Here is a 17,080-nt window from a genome sequence, read left to right as displayed (position 1 = left end):
GATATTTAGACAGGATGTAAAATCAATCTTCCAGATTCCAATCGGACAGTTTACATTAAAATGATCCAGCTGGTATCTATTCCTATAGATACTTTATCAGTAGTGTTCGCTGATAAAAGTTACGCACTGCCAGTGATGTTAATTACAAAGAGAAATTCTACAAGTTAAAAAATGACTGTACAAAAAAAAGTGTGAATTGCTTCATATTTTCCTCTCATTTGCAAATCCACATTTTGACTCCATTTGGGTATTTTGTAATTCACTAACCTTGGGTGCAGTCTTCACCATGTTTGTTGTGACCAGAACAAATGTGACAAGCAATTCCTTTAAATTCTGAATAACATTTGCATGAGCCATCTCCTTCTATTCCATCAGTACACTGTGAAGAATAAAGTTAATCATTTATTATTGTTAAACTTTCAAAGGATTTAATTTTTTTTAAATGAACTCCTTCATGCCTTACATTCCCAGCAGTTTTAACGTAAGGGAGACATTTGAAATATTATCTATCTATTTATCTGGATAAAAAAAGAAAAGAATGCGCCCTTATATAGTGCCTTTCATCACAGCCAATGAACTACAATTGAAATAGTTATTGTGTTATCAAAGTAAACAAGGCACCCAATGTGTGCACAGAATGAGTAACCAAGGAATTACTGTTGGTAGGGTAACTCCCTGATATGCCAACACAACAATATCTTGCAATTGTATATGCCTTTTCACACAGCAAAATTCTGTTAAATCCTTCGCAGAATTGTAAGGAAATGGGACACTGAACCAAAGCAGGAGAGATTAGAAAGTGGACATCAAAAGTTTTAAACCAGAGTTGGGCTGAAGGAGGGTAGGCAAAAGCTTTGAAGTGTTTAGGAAGTGAACTACAGGAAATGGGCCTATATGTCTGAAGACCAGGCCACTCATGGCGGAGCGAAAGGGGAAAGTGATCAACAAGAAGTTGGAACCAGTGGAGCACAGGTGCATGTGGAGGTTCTAAGGTTGGAGGAAATTTGAGAGAAAATGATGGCTGAAGACGTACAGGGATAAGAATTCTAGGACGGGAATTTCCACGCAACCCGCCACGTGTTTTGTGGCAGCAAATGCAGCCTGCCAATGGCCAGCGGTGGGATCTTTGGTCCCGTCATTGTCAACCCCTCGTCGTCATGATACCCGCGGTGGAAGTGCGCTGTTGGCAGGAAGATCGTGTCAGCGTGAACGGCCCCATTGAGGGAGGGTGCAGGAGGCCAATGTTAGTCCAGTATGCCTAGTATGCTGACAAGGCCTGAGGATCGATTTCTATTGATCATCAAGCCTCTTGCTTTCGGTGGCATTCGTCACTGAGTCTAATACCCGTCAGTGGGTCCAGACTAATTTCTATCCCAAAATGCCTAATATCCAATGTCGCAGCAGGTTTAGTCGAGATTATTGGTGTATCCTTTCCTCATAGATATTTGTAATTTTTTACTGATATAACATTGAAGAAAGAATTAAGCTGAATTTTCCAGCAACTTACTTGCCCATGTCCATAACACGGGTTTTTGAAACCACCGAAACAAGGTTTACAATCTGGACCAAAGAACCCCTTGCAGCATCCTGGTTTCTGTACAGAAACAAAAAAAAAACAGTTTTTCAGCACATTTCAAAGGATCATGAAGATTGTAAACTGAATACTAATGTACATTTCATTTTGTAAATTAATGCTATTTCCTGTTCCCAACAGAACCATATTGGGATGGGATTTTAACTCCCCATCCGGAAAGCAGGGCAATGATGGATGAAGTGGCCTGAGAGTTCATGGCTTTCCCACTCGGTAGTCTCCCTAGGAGGCTTTGCTTGATTTTAATGGCCAGACCTTATTGCGCCTTATTGGCCATCTGCTTTCCGATAGTGGGCAGAAAGAGGTAGCTAGCAAGCTAGAAAAGAGGTGTCCAGAGGCCACCCGTCACATCATTGTGGGGTAGGGGATTGAGGGAGGATTTGAGACCATTTTGTGGGTATAAAGGAGGAGCTCCCATGGCACCAGTCACCTATTTCCTTCAGGAGTCTGGAAGCGTTCCTCCTGGCACACTAAGAAACATCTTTACTTACCTTAGAGGGCCACCTTTTATTCCCTGCAGGTTTTACTGAATGGGTGGCCACTAAGTAGGGTGCCATCACCTTCCTATGGACATTACATGAACTCAATTAGTATATATTAATGAGGCTTCTGCCTGAGTCAACTGGCTACCTAATAAAGGGCATAGATAAGATGGCAATGGGGGGGAATTGGGTAGGAACACGGATATATTAACTGTGTGCCTATTCGGTTCGCACCAGTGATGTGAGTTAAAAGATCCTCCCCATTTTCCAACTGCTCTCTGCTCTTTACATTCTCTATTTTATACAACAAGATCAGAAACTTGCTTGCAGGCTTCAAGCAATGAAGTTGCTAGATAAGTAACCCATGTTTTTTCCTTATATTCTTCCAAGAAATTCCTTTAATTGTTGCCTGCAGTATTTGGCTGAGATGGAAAGTGCCACCTGGGAATTATGGGTGTGATCCAATATCCTACCTGTGCTAACAACCTAAACCAATACTCTGTCATTGACCTCATGAACATACAGCCAGATTTCCTGTGTTTAGTAATTCCAGTGAAATCATAAACAATTTCTAAAACAAATATATTGAATTCTTTGGTGATAGCTTAAAACAGGCAATATCATGGCAATAAAAATTGGGTGAGGTATTTAACAGCCGCTCAATCTATTATTGTGCATTTTGCATTATTGCCAGGAATTAAAAATACTTCCAATGTGTTTATGACTCTGATATTTCCTGACATTTTCACCAGCTATTTGCAACCAGAGAGAAGTACAACAGCAGTATAAGCATCCAGTGAAGTAAAAGTTAAACATTTGGGAACATATGTAGCGGTCTATGCCCATTCACTACATCTTTCCTTTATACCTGCTGTAGCAGTGTAATTTTGTTCTACCCAATCATATCAAACAAATTATGCCAATGATGTTAATCTTAAATGGTCAATATAATACACTCTAAAGCCATTGCAACCAATAATATAAGGAAGGGCAGGATGGTGGCATTTCAAAGGGGCACAAGAGGTTAAGTGTTAGATTCCAGGTGGCTATTTCAAGATTATTCCTCATGTTGTGTGTTAGGTCAGGTGAAGTGCATCAGGCACATCATTGCATGTCTAGGCAGATGTTAAAGGGATGGCTCTGGATTTCTATGCCTTTGCGCTGTGTTATAAGGTATAAGGAAGCCCTACACAGGATGTGTTCACCTCAAATAAAATTCCCCACTGAAAGGATATTTGGAGCAACGGGGGACGAGTTAAACATAAGATGGAGGAGGGAAAAAGTGTAAATATGAGGTGTATAGAGATATCCTATGCCACATATAGAAAATCTATATGTTAAATTGGCAGGGGTCAAACCTTCACCAAAATAGATATGAGCCATGACTACCTCCAGCTAAAATTAGGTGAGTCATCCAGGAATTATGTGACGATTAACACCCAGAAGGGTTTATACGAACATAAACGACTGGCCATGGGAGTCTCATTGGCATGTACCAATTTTCAATGCATGATGGAGAATATTCTCCAAGGCTACCTAAGGTGGCTGTATCTGTAGGTGACATACTAATCATAGGCACCACAGAAAAAGAGCACCTAGCAAACCTGCTGGAAGATTAGATTTTGAAAAAATTTAGAGTATCCAATTAGTTTGTTTCCAATTAAGGGGCAATTTAGCGTGGCCAATCCACCTATCCTGCACATCTTTTGGGTTGTGGGGATGAGGCCCATGCAGACATGGGGAGAATGTGCAAACTCCACATAGACAGCGACCCGGGCTGGGATTGAACCCGGTTAGCAATGCTAACCACTCCGCCACCGTGCTGAATAGCAGGAAGGTTTGAGATGATTTTCTGACACAGTTGTCCATCTCAAACGAGACAAATGTGTGTTCCAGGCAGGCAAAGTGGTTAAGCTGGGGTACTGAGTTGATAAATAAGCTTACACCCCATGGAGGATAAAGTTAAAGCAATCAAAGAGGCACTGATCTTGTGAAAAACAACAGAATTAAAATCTTTCCTGAGCCTCGTAAACTACTGTGGGGAATTAATACCAAACTTGGCCACTTTATTGTCACCCCTGCACACACTGGTTAAAAAAACACCAGAGGTGGTTGTGGCAGGTGCTGCAGGGTAAGACTTGGTGAAGGTGAAGCAGCAGTTAGTATCATCAAATATCCTGGCTCATTACAACCCCGAAAGAGAACTGGTATTAACATGTGATGCCTCTCCATATAGAATAGTGACAGTCATTTTCCATCGATGGGATGATGACACAGTAAGACCTATAGCATTTGCACCCAGAACCTCGGCGGACCAAATTCCCGATCAAGTGTTGACACCGGCGTAAAGACCGGAGTGTTGCACGCCGGTGTCAACGGGCCTCCCAGCCCAGCGATTCAATGGGCCTAGGGGGCCAGTATGGCGGCGGAGTGCTGCGCGCTGCTCCGGCGACGATACGTGGCCCTGCAATGCCAGCGTGGGTCCGCGCATGCGCGTGGTAGCCGATTCCACGTGGGTGCATGCGCGTGGTAGCCGATTCCGCGCGGGTGCATGCGCGTGGTAGCCGATTCCGCGCGGGTGCATGCGCGTGGTACCCGATTCCGCGCGGGTGCATGCGCGTGGTAGCCGATTCCGCGCCGGGGGCGCGCAACATGGCGGAGCCACACAGCTGGCCCGCGGGGAAGGAGGTAGGCCCCCTGCAGATTGTGCATGCCCGCCGATCGGTAGCCCCTGATCACGAGCCTGGCTGTCATGCAGGCCTCCCCCGGAGTCTGATCCCCCCGCCCCTCCACCAGGACTTCCACCGCGGCCACGGGTCCGAGCTCCGGCCGGCTGGAACCAAGTTGGAACCAGGCCGGCGGAACTCGGCAGGAACACGGCTGGTCGACCGTGGAGAATTGCCGTGAGGGACTTCCGGTTGCGGCGATGCGGAGCTAAGCCGCACGTTTCGGCAGCTCCCGCGATTACGGACTTTCGGGCTCTCCAGAGGAGCCCCAACGGGAATTTTTCGAAGACGTCTCGTGTGGGAAGGTGAGAGAAAGGTCCCCCTTCACTGTATATGGAATGGACAAGAAGTGGAACGGCTAAAAAAGCGGTGTTGGAGCAGCGAGGGAAGAAAAACAAGATGGCGGCGGCCAGAGATAAAGTGGGATGCGGGCCGGAGCTGCAAGAGTTTATCAAGCGCTGTTTTGAGGAGCTGCGGAAAGAGATGCTGGCGCATATGCTGTCAGCGATCGAAGGATTAGGGATGACCCAGAAGGCCCACGAGGTAAAGATCCAGGAGGTGCAGAAAAAAGTCGATGAGAACGAGGATGAGATCTTGGGCCTGGCGGTGAAGTTGGAGGCGCACGAGGCGCTGCACAAAAGGTGGGCGGAAAGATTCGTAGACCTGGAGAACAGGTCGAGGAGAAAGAATCTTCGGATCCTGGGTCTCCCTGAAGGAGTGGAGGGGGCCGATGCCGGGGCATATGCGAGCACGATGCTTGAGTCGCTGATGGGTGCGGAGGCCCCTCCGAGGCCTCTGGAGCTTGATGGGGCACATCAGGTGCTGGCGAGGAGGCGCAAGGCCAACGAGCCGCCAAGGGCGATTGTGGTGAGGTTTCACCGTTTCACGGACAGAGAGAGGTTCTTGAGATGGGCCAAGAAAGAGCGGAGTAGCAGCTGGGAGAATGCGGAGATCCGAATCTACCCGGACTGGAGCACGGAGGTCGCAAAGAGGAGAGCGGGTTTCAACCGGGCCAAGGCGGTGCTGCATCGGAAGGGAGTGAGATTCGGAATGCTGCAGCCAGCGCGATTGTGGGTCACATTCCAGGATCAACATCACTACTTTGAAACGCCTGAGGAGGCTTGGACCTTTATCCAAACTGAAAAGTTGGACTCAAAGTGAGGGTTTGTGGGGGTGGGGGGATGTTGGATGTTTGTTGTACACAGGGTTTTAATCACGCGCAGGAAATGTTCCACGAGTTGGGTGATGGATGGGGATGGGGAAAGGGATGGGGTGAGAAGACTGCGAGAGGGTGGGCGCCGGTGCTGAAGGGAGGGGAGGCTCGGGGATGGGGGAAATGAGATAAGGCCGCGACAGGAGCTGCACCAGAGGGGGGAGCAAAAGAGCTAGACTTGGGTCGGGGGGGGGGGGGGGGGGAGGCGGGGATAGGGTTGCTGCTGCACTGGCCGAGGGGGAATTGGACACAGAAGAGGTGGCCGGGGCGGAGGTCCCCCATCTGGGGGACTGGAGGGTAAGGGCGGCGCGGGCACGGGACTGGCACAGAAAAGGTGATGACTAGTCTGGGGGGGGGGGGGGGGGGGGCAATCCGGCTGATCACGTGGAATGTGAGGGGCCTGAATGAGCCGGTAAAGAGGGCCCAAGTGTTCGCGCACTTAAAGGGACTGAAGGCAGACGTGGTCATGCTCCAGGAGACACATTTGAAGGTGACAGACCAGGTCAGGTTAAGAAAGGGATGGGTAGGACAGGTATTCCATTTGGGGCTGGATGCGAAGAACAGAGGGGTGGCAATATTGGTGGGGAAGCGGGTGTCGTTTGAGGCCAAGAATATTGTAGTGGACAATGGAGGTCGATACGTGATGGTGAGCAGTAGGTTGCAGGGGACGTGGGTGGTATTGGTAAACGTATACGCCCTGAACTGGGACGATGCTGGATTCATGAAGCGTATGTTGGGGCGCATTCCAGACCTGGAGGTAGGAAGTTTGATAATGGGTGGGGATTTCAACACGGTGTTGGACCCAGCACTGGATCGCTCCAGATCTAGGACCGGAAAGAGGCCGGCTGCGGCCAAGGTGCTTAGGGGGTTTATGGACCAGATGGGGGGAGTGGATCCGTGGAGGTTTGCCAGGCCGCAGGCCAGGGAATTTTCTTTTTTCTCCCACGTGCACAAAGCCTACTCCCGGATAGATGTTTTTGTTCTGGGCAGGGCGCTGATCCCGAAAGTAGAGGGAACAGAGTATTCGGCCATAGCCATTTCAGATCACGCCCCGCACTGGGTGGAACTGGAGTTGGGAGAGGAGAGGGACCAACACCCCATGGATGACACAAAGCCCTTCCTCACTAAATGACAAGAGCTGAGTGCAGAAGATGGCATCATCTTGTGAGGAGCCTGAGTAGTCATCCTCTGCCCAGCTCGGTGCCCAATTCTGACAGATATACAATGGACACCCTGGGTTATCCAAGATGAAAATGCTCGCAAGAAGCTATGTCTGGTGGTCCGGGCTCATTACAGACATCGAGAACCTGGTGAAATTGTGCTCCTTGTGCCAAGAGAACCTGAAGCTCCCACCTTCAGCCTCTTTGCAGCCAAAGGAATGACCAGGAAAACAATGGTCATAGGGGCACATGGACTTCGCTGGTCTTGTTCTTGGGATTGGTGTACCTTATTGTGGTTGATGCCCACTCAAAACGGTTTGAAGTACAAATTCTCATAAAACAATAGAAAAACTCCAGCAAAGTTTCAGTACCTACAGCATACCAGAGGTCTTGGTGTTTGATATGTCGTCGTATCTGAGAATTGCAGACATTCATGAAGTCGAACGGCACTAAACTCATCCGAACTGCACCGTTACATCCATCTTCTAATGGCCTGACAGAACGGGCAGTTCAAACATTTAAAACCAGAATCATGAAACAAGACTCCACGCCTTGTGCCAAACAACGAAAGAGGCCTTATTGTCACAGGAGTGAGGGGGATGGTTTGGACTTAAGGGATGAGGGATGTGATAACCCTAGTGAGGACCACAGAGGATCGCTGATTGGTCTCCCCATGGGCTTCGTAGAATCATGGAATCCCTTCAGTGGAGGAGGCCATGCGGCCTATCGGATCTGCACTGACCCTCTGAAAGAGCACCCCTCCCAGGCCCACTCCTCCACCCTATTCCCGTAACCCCACCTAACCTTTGGACACTAAGGGGCAATTTAGCATGGTAATTTCACCTAATCTGCACATCTTTGGACTGTGGGAGGAAACCGGAGCACCTGGAGGAAACCCACGTAGTCACGGAGAGAAACGTGCAGCCTCTACACAGACAGTGACCCAAGGTCAAAATCAAACCCGTCCCTGGTGCTGTGAGGCAACAGTGCTAACCACTGTGCCGCCACCAGTTCCCATGGTGAACGGGCGAAGCCTGCTCAACTGAGGCTCGTTAGCGGGAACTTTAAATGTAGCTCCCAATTCCGGACCGGTAGTTGCCGATAGTCCTGGGCTGCGACGTTTGTTTCGTGTGCCGCAGTAGCGGCTTTATTTTCAGTTTAAAACAAACCATTTCGGCCTTTCACTCCATGCCCCCTGGAATTATTACAGACAGCATTCAAGGAGAAAGATAGTGAAAGGAAAAAGAAGGAAGTGGAGGCAAGGAGACCGTCTATCATGCCCAGGTATGTGTATGTTTATGTAAGGAGGGATTTTCATCAACTAACAATGCCTCAAGTGTCATTCCACCTCCATTTGGAAGCTCAGCAGAAGCAGCCAGTATAATTGTAAATGGGCAAGGAATGCACATGTTCATCAATTTGTTGAAGAAGAATAATGGCAGCAATACCCTCAAAATTGCGGAATTCCCAGCAAAAACAACTAATGCAAGGGGCAAAGTGTAACAGTGTTTACCAGAAGATGCAAAACAAAATCTGCATATCTACCTACCTTTAAGAGGCTTTCTTGAATAGGACAGACCCCAGGATCCCCGAAGCACCCATTTCAACTGGGCAAGTAATAGGCCGTAGGCAGTCCCTCACCACCAGTTCAAAGTTCGGGCGAGGGGCCTAATGTAAATAAATATACAATTAAAGTGAGGGACGCGCATGCTGGAAGCACGGCCTCATTTTTCACCCAGAAAGTGCCTGTTAAGTAATTGGGTGCATTACAAATTTGGTATGTACAGGCCGGGACTTAATTTTCCAACCCTCTCCCCTTCTCCCTTCCCCAGAAGCACTGCCTTGCAAGGCTGTCCACCCTTTGTAGCCTATTGATAAATTTATTTTGGAACATTTTACTACAAGTGACTGTTGAGGCAGAAACATTATCACTTATGAAGGAAGTGAAAAAGTATTTGAAAAGGAGGAATATGAAGAAAGGTCAAGGAAATGGGACTAGAATGGGCAGCTCCTGACGGAGAGCTAACATTGGAGCAATCACGATGGGACTAATCACCCCCTTCCGGGCTGGAAATTCCAAGATTCGATAATCTTTATTGAAATAAAACAGCTGCTGATAATTCAAAGCAGGCCGCTCTTTGCTCCTGACCTAGCTCTGACTGGTCACAAACTGAAAGGAAATCATGTGTTCTGCAATAACAGCACTATCATCATTTTATACTGCACTCCACCTGCCAATAAAAACACTGCAATGACTGGACATCAATATCCCAATGAGCAGTGCCTCATTCTTCTTATTTCAAAACTCATTTATGAAAATCCAAGCTTTCTTTAATCAACATAATATTCCGAGGTTATCATTTAACAACATTTTTGCACGTTAATAATATTTGGTTTATTGCATTATAAAATGTTGCTGAAATGTGTATACTGTTCTAAATCCCCAAATGACGTAATTTATCAAGGCCCAAGGTCAGATGAATAATGTGCAGCTCATAGATCATTAATTCATTGCAGTAGACGTGACGCAATGCAAGATACTTACAACAATGGTCTGGTTACAGTGTCTGGCACAGCCAGAGCTCCTACTATAGATAACATCATCAAGTGATGTATCGTAATCACAATCCTGTATATACGTTTCCTGCAGATACAAATGTTTTGCTATGAATAAAGTTACTGTACTAATCATGCACTTCTCAAAACTACACATGACTATAAGACACACAAATTCACTCAATCATTGTGCAACATTGTATTTATGTTCATTAGGTCCATAAATGATATAAATAATCCATCTGTCAGAGTTATGTGTGCTGTTTATACTATCTGGCATTTTATTGTCGTTTTCAAAATGTATTTTCTATAATATCTAATGGGCTGAAATTGCAGTTTTGCTTTTAGCATATTTATAGAATCATAGAATCCTTACAGTGCAGAAGGAGGCTATTTGGTCCATTGAGTCTGCACCGACCCACTGAAAGAGCACCACCCTACACTGGCCCAATCCCTTGCCTTATCCCTGCAATCCCACCAAGGGGCAATTTAGCATCGCCACCTAACCTACATATCTTTGGACTGCGGGAGGAAACCCGGAGGAAACCCATGCAGACAGGGGAAGAATATGCAAACTTCACACAGTCACCTGAGGTCGGAATCAAACCCGCGTCTCTGGCACTGTGAGGCAGCAGTGCTAACTACTGTGCCACCATGGCGGCTAAGGATGCACCAAGATCTCAATCAGCACCTGAACCTGTGTTTCTTTCCTGTGAGTCAATCAAGAGCTTCAATCACTCTGGATAAAGGATACGGGAAAAAGCTGTCAAGAACAGACCTGATATTCTGCTCAAGGGCAATGACTGGCTGCTGTCTTGTCTTGGCTCTGAATTTGCTCCTGTTCACACCACACTTATGTAATGCACACTGGCTATAACGACTGGGAAGAGTTTGGTACCAATTGGTCACTATGTTTATAAGAAATTGTTCTGTCACAGATTAATCTGCTTATTGTACCACCTTGGTTAAAACAGCAAACAAAGGAATACCACATTAATATATTTCATGACTTGGAACGATTTCACCACAAATGAACATAATAAGGGAACAAAGTGCGAACGTTTACGTGCAAATGATGGAACAGTTAATGATTATGTGATGCTGTATCTTTATGGGACTGAAGAGGAAATGCTGCCATTTTCGGGTTTTTTTGGGAAGTGACATTAGGGCCCGGGTTCTCCGATCCAAGTTCGCCCACCATCGCTGCCAGCGAGAAGGGAGAATTTGGAGCTCGGCCTAAACTCCATTCACTGCAACAAATCTGGAAAATCCCACCGGCATGACCAGATGGAGAATTCCGGTCTCGGGGCGGGATTCTCCTCTACTCGATGGGGCGGGAGGTCCCGGCGTCGAGGAGTGGCGTAAACCACTCCGGCGTCGGGCCACCCCAAAGGTGCGGAATCCTCCGCACCTTCAGGGGCTAGGCCGGCCCCGGAGTGGTTTGCGGCGCGCCGGCCAGCGGGGAAGGGGCTTGGCACCATGCCAACCAGCGCCGAAGGACCTCCGCCGGCCGGCGCAAATTGGTGCATGCGCGGGAGGGAGCGTGTGCTGGCGTCATCCCAGTGCATGCGTCAGGGGGGGTTCACCTCCACGTCGGCCATCGTGGAGGACCACAGCAGCCAACGCGGAACAACAGAGTGCCCCCATGGCACAGGCCCGCCCGCGGATCGGTGGGCCCCGATCGCAGGCCAGGCCACTGTCGGGGCACCTCCCAGGGCCAGATCCCCCCGCGCCCTGCCGAGGACCCCAGAGGCCGCCCACGCCGCCAGGTCACCGGTAAGGACCTACTCTAATTTACGCCGACGGGACCGACAAAAAAACAGGCGGCCACTCGGCCCATCGCGGGCCGGAGAATCGCTGGGGGGGCCGCTGCCAGCTGCGGCGCGATTCCCGCCCCGCCAAATCTACGGCGCCGGAGAATTCGGCAGCCGACAGGGGCAGGTTTCACGCCGCCCCCCGGCGATTCTCCGACCTGGCGGGGGGTCAGAGAATCCCGCCCTAGATCTTTCTCTTTAATTTTAGATCTCTTCATGTTACATTATAATACTCAAAATAAAAGTGGATCATTTATTTCTCCAAATAAAAGTGGATCAGATAACAACAAAAGGGATTATTATTTAAATGATAAAATATTAAGACATGCTGCTGTGCAGCGAGACTTGGGTGTCCTAGTGCATGAGTCGTAAAAAGTTGGTTTACAGGTGCAACAGGTGATTAAGAAGGCGAATGGAGTCCTTCATTGCTAGAGGGGTGGAATTTAAGACTTGGGAGGTTATGTTGCTACTGTATAAGGTGTTAGTGAGGCCACATCTGGAGTATTTTATTCAGTTTTGGTCTCCTTACCTGAGAAAGGACGTACTGGCGCTGGAGGGTGTGCAGAGGAGATTCACTAGGTTAATCCCAGAGTTGAGGGGGTTGGTTTACGAGGAGAGGTTGAGTAGACTGGGACTGTACTCGTTGGAATTTAGAAGGATGCGGGGGGGGGGGGGGAATCTTATAGAAACATATCAAATTATGAAGGGAATAGATAGGATTGATGCGGGCAGGTTGTTTCCACTGGCAGGTGAAAACAGATGATGTGGAGGAAGGAACTGAAGGCACGGTTGCTAAGTTTGAAGATGACACAAAGATCTGTAGAGGGACAGGTAGTATTGAGGAAGCAGGTGGGCTTCAGAAGGACTTGGACAGGATAGGAGAGTGGGCAAAGAAGTGGCAGATGGAATACAATGTGGAAAAGTGTGAAGTTTCGCACATTGGAAGGAGAAATAAAGGCATAGACTATTTTCTAAATGGGAAGATGCTTAGGAAATCAGAAGCACAAAGGGACTTGGGACTCCTTGTTCACGATTCTATTAAGGTTAATGTGCAGGTTCAGTTGGCAATTAGGAAGGCAAATGCAATGTTAGCATTCATGTCGAGAGGGCTAGAATACAAGACCAGGGATGTACTTCTGAGGCTATATAAGGCTCTGGTCAGACCCCATTTGGAGTATTGTGAGCAGTTCTGGGCCCCGTAGCTAAGGAAGGATGTGCTGGCCTTGGAAAGGGTCCAAAGGAGGTTCACAAGAATGATCCCTGAAATGAAGAGCTTGTCGTATGAGGAACAGTTGAGGACTCTGGGTCTGTACTCATTGGAGTTTAGAAGGATGAGGGGGGATCTTATTGCAACTTGCAGGATACTGCGTGGCCTGGTTAGAGTGGACGTGGAGAGAATGTTTCCACTTGTAGGAAAAACAAGAAACAGGGGACACAATCTCAGACTAAAGGGACAATCGTTTAAAACTGAGATGAGGAGGAATTTCTTCAGCCAAAGGGTGGTGAATCTGTGGAACTCTGCTGCAGAAGGCTGTGGAGGCCAAATCACTGAGTGTCTTTAAAACAGAGATAGATAGGTTTTTGATCAATAAGGGGATCAGGGGTTATGGGGAGAAGGCAGGAGAATGGGGATGAGAAAAATATCAGCCATGATTGAATGGTGGAGCAGACTCGATGGGCGGAGTCACCTAATTCTGCTCCTATGTCTTATGGTCTTATAGGGGGCATAGTCTCAAAATAAGGGCAAGTAGATTTAGGACTGAGCTTAGGAGGAACTTCTTCACCCAAAGGGTTGTGAATCTATGGAATTCCCTGCCCAGTGAAGCAGTTGAGGCTCCTTCATTACACGTTTTCAAGTTAAAGATAGATAGTTTTTTGAAGAATAAAGGAATAAAGGGTTATGGTGTTCGGGCGGGAAAGTGGAGCTGAATCCACAAAAGATCAGCCATGATCTAATTGAATGGCGGAGCAGGCTCGAGGGGACAGATGGCCTACTCTTGCTCCTAGTTCTTATGTTCTTATGTTATGTTCTTATGTTCACTTTGTTTATGGTCAGGCAGCCAGTGACCAGTTGAGTACTTACTTTTTCATTTTAGGGATGTGAGCATTACTGATCAGGCAAGCAGTTATCGCCCATCTTCAATGCCCTTAAAAAGGTGGTGGTGAGCTATCTCTTTGAACCACTGCAGTCCATGTGGTGTAGGTACGCCACAGTGCTGTCAGGGATGGAGTTGCAGGATCTTGACCCAGCAAAAGTGAATAAATGGCGATATAGTTCCAAGTCAGGATGGCCAATCAGAGGTCGGCAGCTCTTGTGCTGAGTAGCATCACTGGGGAGGCCGAGGCTGCTACCAGAAGAACAGTCACTGGAGTCCCAGGATCAAGGATCCTGGTCCACCTGCAGCTGAGTTAATACCAGCGGTAGTGGGATGCGGCCTTTAAGCGGTCATTAAATAGCCATTTAAGGGCCTCAATTGGTGGTGGGGCCGGAATGTTGATCATGGGTCTTCCTCCCCTGAATTTAATTCTGGCAAAGGTGGGGAGGCAGTAAAGGTCCAGTACACCACCACCCCATCTAAGGAAATGCCCTTCTTGCCTCCAAGCTCACCACCAGCGAGACCACAAGGTTCCGGCTGTTAATTCTGTTTTTCTCTCTACAGACGCTGCCAGAACTGCTGAGTATTTCCAGCATTTTCTGTTTTTATAACTTAAAAATGTAACTCATAAGAGGTAGTTACTGGTACCGAGTAGAGATGGCTGGGGAACATTGCAGTCAACCTTTTCAACGAGTATGTTGATTTGGTCTTCTCAGTGTGGAATATACTATCACTGACGTCCAAAGAACTGCAGGTTCTGTGGAGTGGCCATGATCCATGCGCAGGGTTACAGGGATAGGGCAGGAAAGTGGGCCTAGATAAAGTGCTCTTTCAGAAGGTCGGTACAGACTGAATGGGCTGAATGGCCTCCTTCTCCACTGTAGGGATTCTATGGATTCTATATTTGCGAGGACCATACACAGTTATGGTAGAGTGAAAGGTTGTGGTCTCCATATTATTAACACCCAATTTTCAATTTACTGATGGCTGCATTGATCTGTTATTAGTTGTCTTTTAGATGTGACGTTCATCACTCTGTAGAAGACAGTATTATCAGTAGAAAGAACATTCATTTTAACCATATCTACCAGATCAGCGAAGAATATGGGAAATATGGTGTGACCAAGTATGCTTACTTAAGGGCCACACCCATTCTTTAATTATGACTCAGTTCCACTCTCTAAGAAAATAATATAGCCAAGCTTTGCAGCTCACTAGCTAACCGGAATATTTTAACTTCTCAGTGAAGCTAGGATGCCATACTGTCCTGATGATTCTAGAAACATTGAGTGTCATAGTTCTGGGCAACTAGAAAATCACTACACTGGGGCTTGTGACATTGAGATTGTCACTATTGAATCAATTTGTTTGGGTTCAAACCAGACAAGCACATACTGTGATTTACATTTAGCAACAACATTCATTCAAAATGATGCCTATCAGGATTTTTTTTTGTCATTAGAAACACTGGTCTGACCTGTACTGTGACCTCCTCTCATTGGTCTCAGGATGGAAAGGAAAATGATTAGTCAAAATTCCCAATCCTGATATTTATTGAGTGAGTCTGCATGTTCTGGAAAGGAGAAGAAAACTGGCCAAAAACAAATTGGCTCAAAATTAGCAAAATATTTTAAAGCATACTTACTCAAGACTTTCTGAAGGAAAGATTTTGCAGGGCTATAGGGAAAGAGCAGAGGAGTGGGACTACTTGGTCAGTTCTTTCAAAGACCATGGCATATCTGGTAGGCCAAATTACCTCCTTGTATTTTGTATGATTCTATGATTCCGAGCCTTAAACAATACCATATTGTTGCAAATAGTTCATATTTTATATGTTTTAGAGTACAGCTGTTCTTTTTTGGGAATTAAAATTTTAATTATAGAAAATGGCATAAGTACAATTAAAGCAAGATTGGAGAATCTTATATTTAAGTGTTTGGGGTCACATTGTCATAAAGGTTAACGGCTAAAAAGGTGAGCTCATAAAACAGCAGGTGGGCTAAAGAGCGAGAGGGGTGAAGTCTGCAATGCTCACAGTAAGGGCACTCCAGAGAGATGTTTTTATTTTGGGAGATCGGGTCAAATTACTTTAAAAGCTTTCAGTAAACTATGAAAGGTTGTAAAAAAAAATTACGTTATTAGATCGAAGGAAAAATTGTAAATGTGGAATAATTAACCTAAAGATCGGTTTGAGGACAGCCAAGAGCAGATTACATAGTTATGGAGATGGGTACAGTTTAGGGAAGTTCTCTATTTTCAATGTATCTGTGTGGCTGAGAGAGTTAGCTGCAGTTTGGACCTTGTGTGGTTTGCAACACACTGAAAGAAGATGGCCATCTAAACGGCAATCTGCTAGACCTGTGTAGTAAGCAGAATAAAAAAATAATTTCATTATTAGGCTTGTGGAATGCAGGTGAGGCTTAATCTTAGTTTGAATTCTGTGAGGGAATGGAAGCTTGAAGATTGCATAGTGGGAAAATCTCCTACAGAATCCTATAGTAAGGAAAGCAACAAGCAGATTAGCCTGTAAGTATTGGAAAAGTAACCCAAAAAAGGGACTGAGGCATCCACCATTAAGAGATGGCAAATGAAAGTGTTATCTCTGAGAATAGCTGGAGAGCAAGGGCTGGTTTAGCACAGTGGGCTAAATAGCTGGCTTGTAAGGCAGCAGCACGGGTTCAATTACTGTACCGGCCTTCCCGAACAGGCGCCGGAATGTGGCGACTTCGGGCTTTTCACAGTAACTTCATTGAAGCCTACTTGTGACAATAAGTGATGATGATTATTATTATTATTATTATTATTATTAGCTGAGGAGAATTCTCCAGAGGGCTGTGGTAAATTTATGTATGTCCGCTACTGAAGATTGATGTATTTTATACGAGAATTTTTGCGGGCAGTAAGAAGTAAACCTGAGTGCATAATGTACATCGTTGCAAGCTATAGTGTAACTTGCTTGCATTTGCATTGTTTAATTTGTTCTATATTCAATAAAATCTGTGTTTTGTTAAAAAAAGTGAAATGTTGCAGCATAGTTCTATTTGTTAAAAGGTGTTTGGATTTCTATTTAAATGTCAATCATCCCTAACCAGGTTGTAACATTATATAGAAATTCAGTTTTATGCAATGATAGTTGTCAGTCCTCTGCACTTATAAAGTGCTTGAGTTTCTCTTGTGGTTGGTGATTTACTCAGAGGAACAACTGAGTTAAATTAGAACTATAACTCAATATAGAATGCGTGTCAGAATAATTGAAATGTTCAGTTACCATTGGCGTGCTTCCATCTGGGCAGTGGCTATCACTCAACGAGGAACAGTGTCCACAGGGAGCCTAAAGAACATAGAAGATTAGAGCAGCAAAATTAGCCAGAGGCCCAATGCTAACATCTAGATCTTACTTTATAGGGTAGGTGTTGTGATGCCTCAACAGAAACCAGTACAC

General features: G+C 46.3%; 1 protein-coding gene across 1 annotated transcript in view; it reads right to left on the bottom strand.

The window, feature by feature from the left end:
• stab1 (stabilin 1) overlaps positions 1–17,080 on the bottom strand; it is a 416,947-nt gene that overhangs the window by 232,883 nt on the left and 166,984 nt on the right. The window contains exons 19-22 of the mRNA XM_072472659.1: positions 16,907–16,969; positions 9,718–9,816; positions 1,508–1,594; positions 268–379 (exon numbers count right to left, since the gene is read on the bottom strand). Coding sequence (XP_072328760.1) covers positions 268–379; positions 1,508–1,594; positions 9,718–9,816; positions 16,907–16,969 — 361 coding nt within the window. The remainder of the gene's footprint in view (positions 1–267; positions 380–1,507; positions 1,595–9,717; positions 9,817–16,906; positions 16,970–17,080) is intronic.

The sequence above is a fragment of the Scyliorhinus torazame genome, chromosome 13 (assembly GCF_047496885.1).
Source record: "Scyliorhinus torazame isolate Kashiwa2021f chromosome 13, sScyTor2.1, whole genome shotgun sequence".
NCBI classification, from domain to species: domain Eukaryota; kingdom Metazoa; phylum Chordata; class Chondrichthyes; order Carcharhiniformes; family Scyliorhinidae; genus Scyliorhinus; species Scyliorhinus torazame.
Note: the sequence above shows the minus strand (reverse complement) of the source record. Positions and strands in the feature narration are given on the sequence as shown.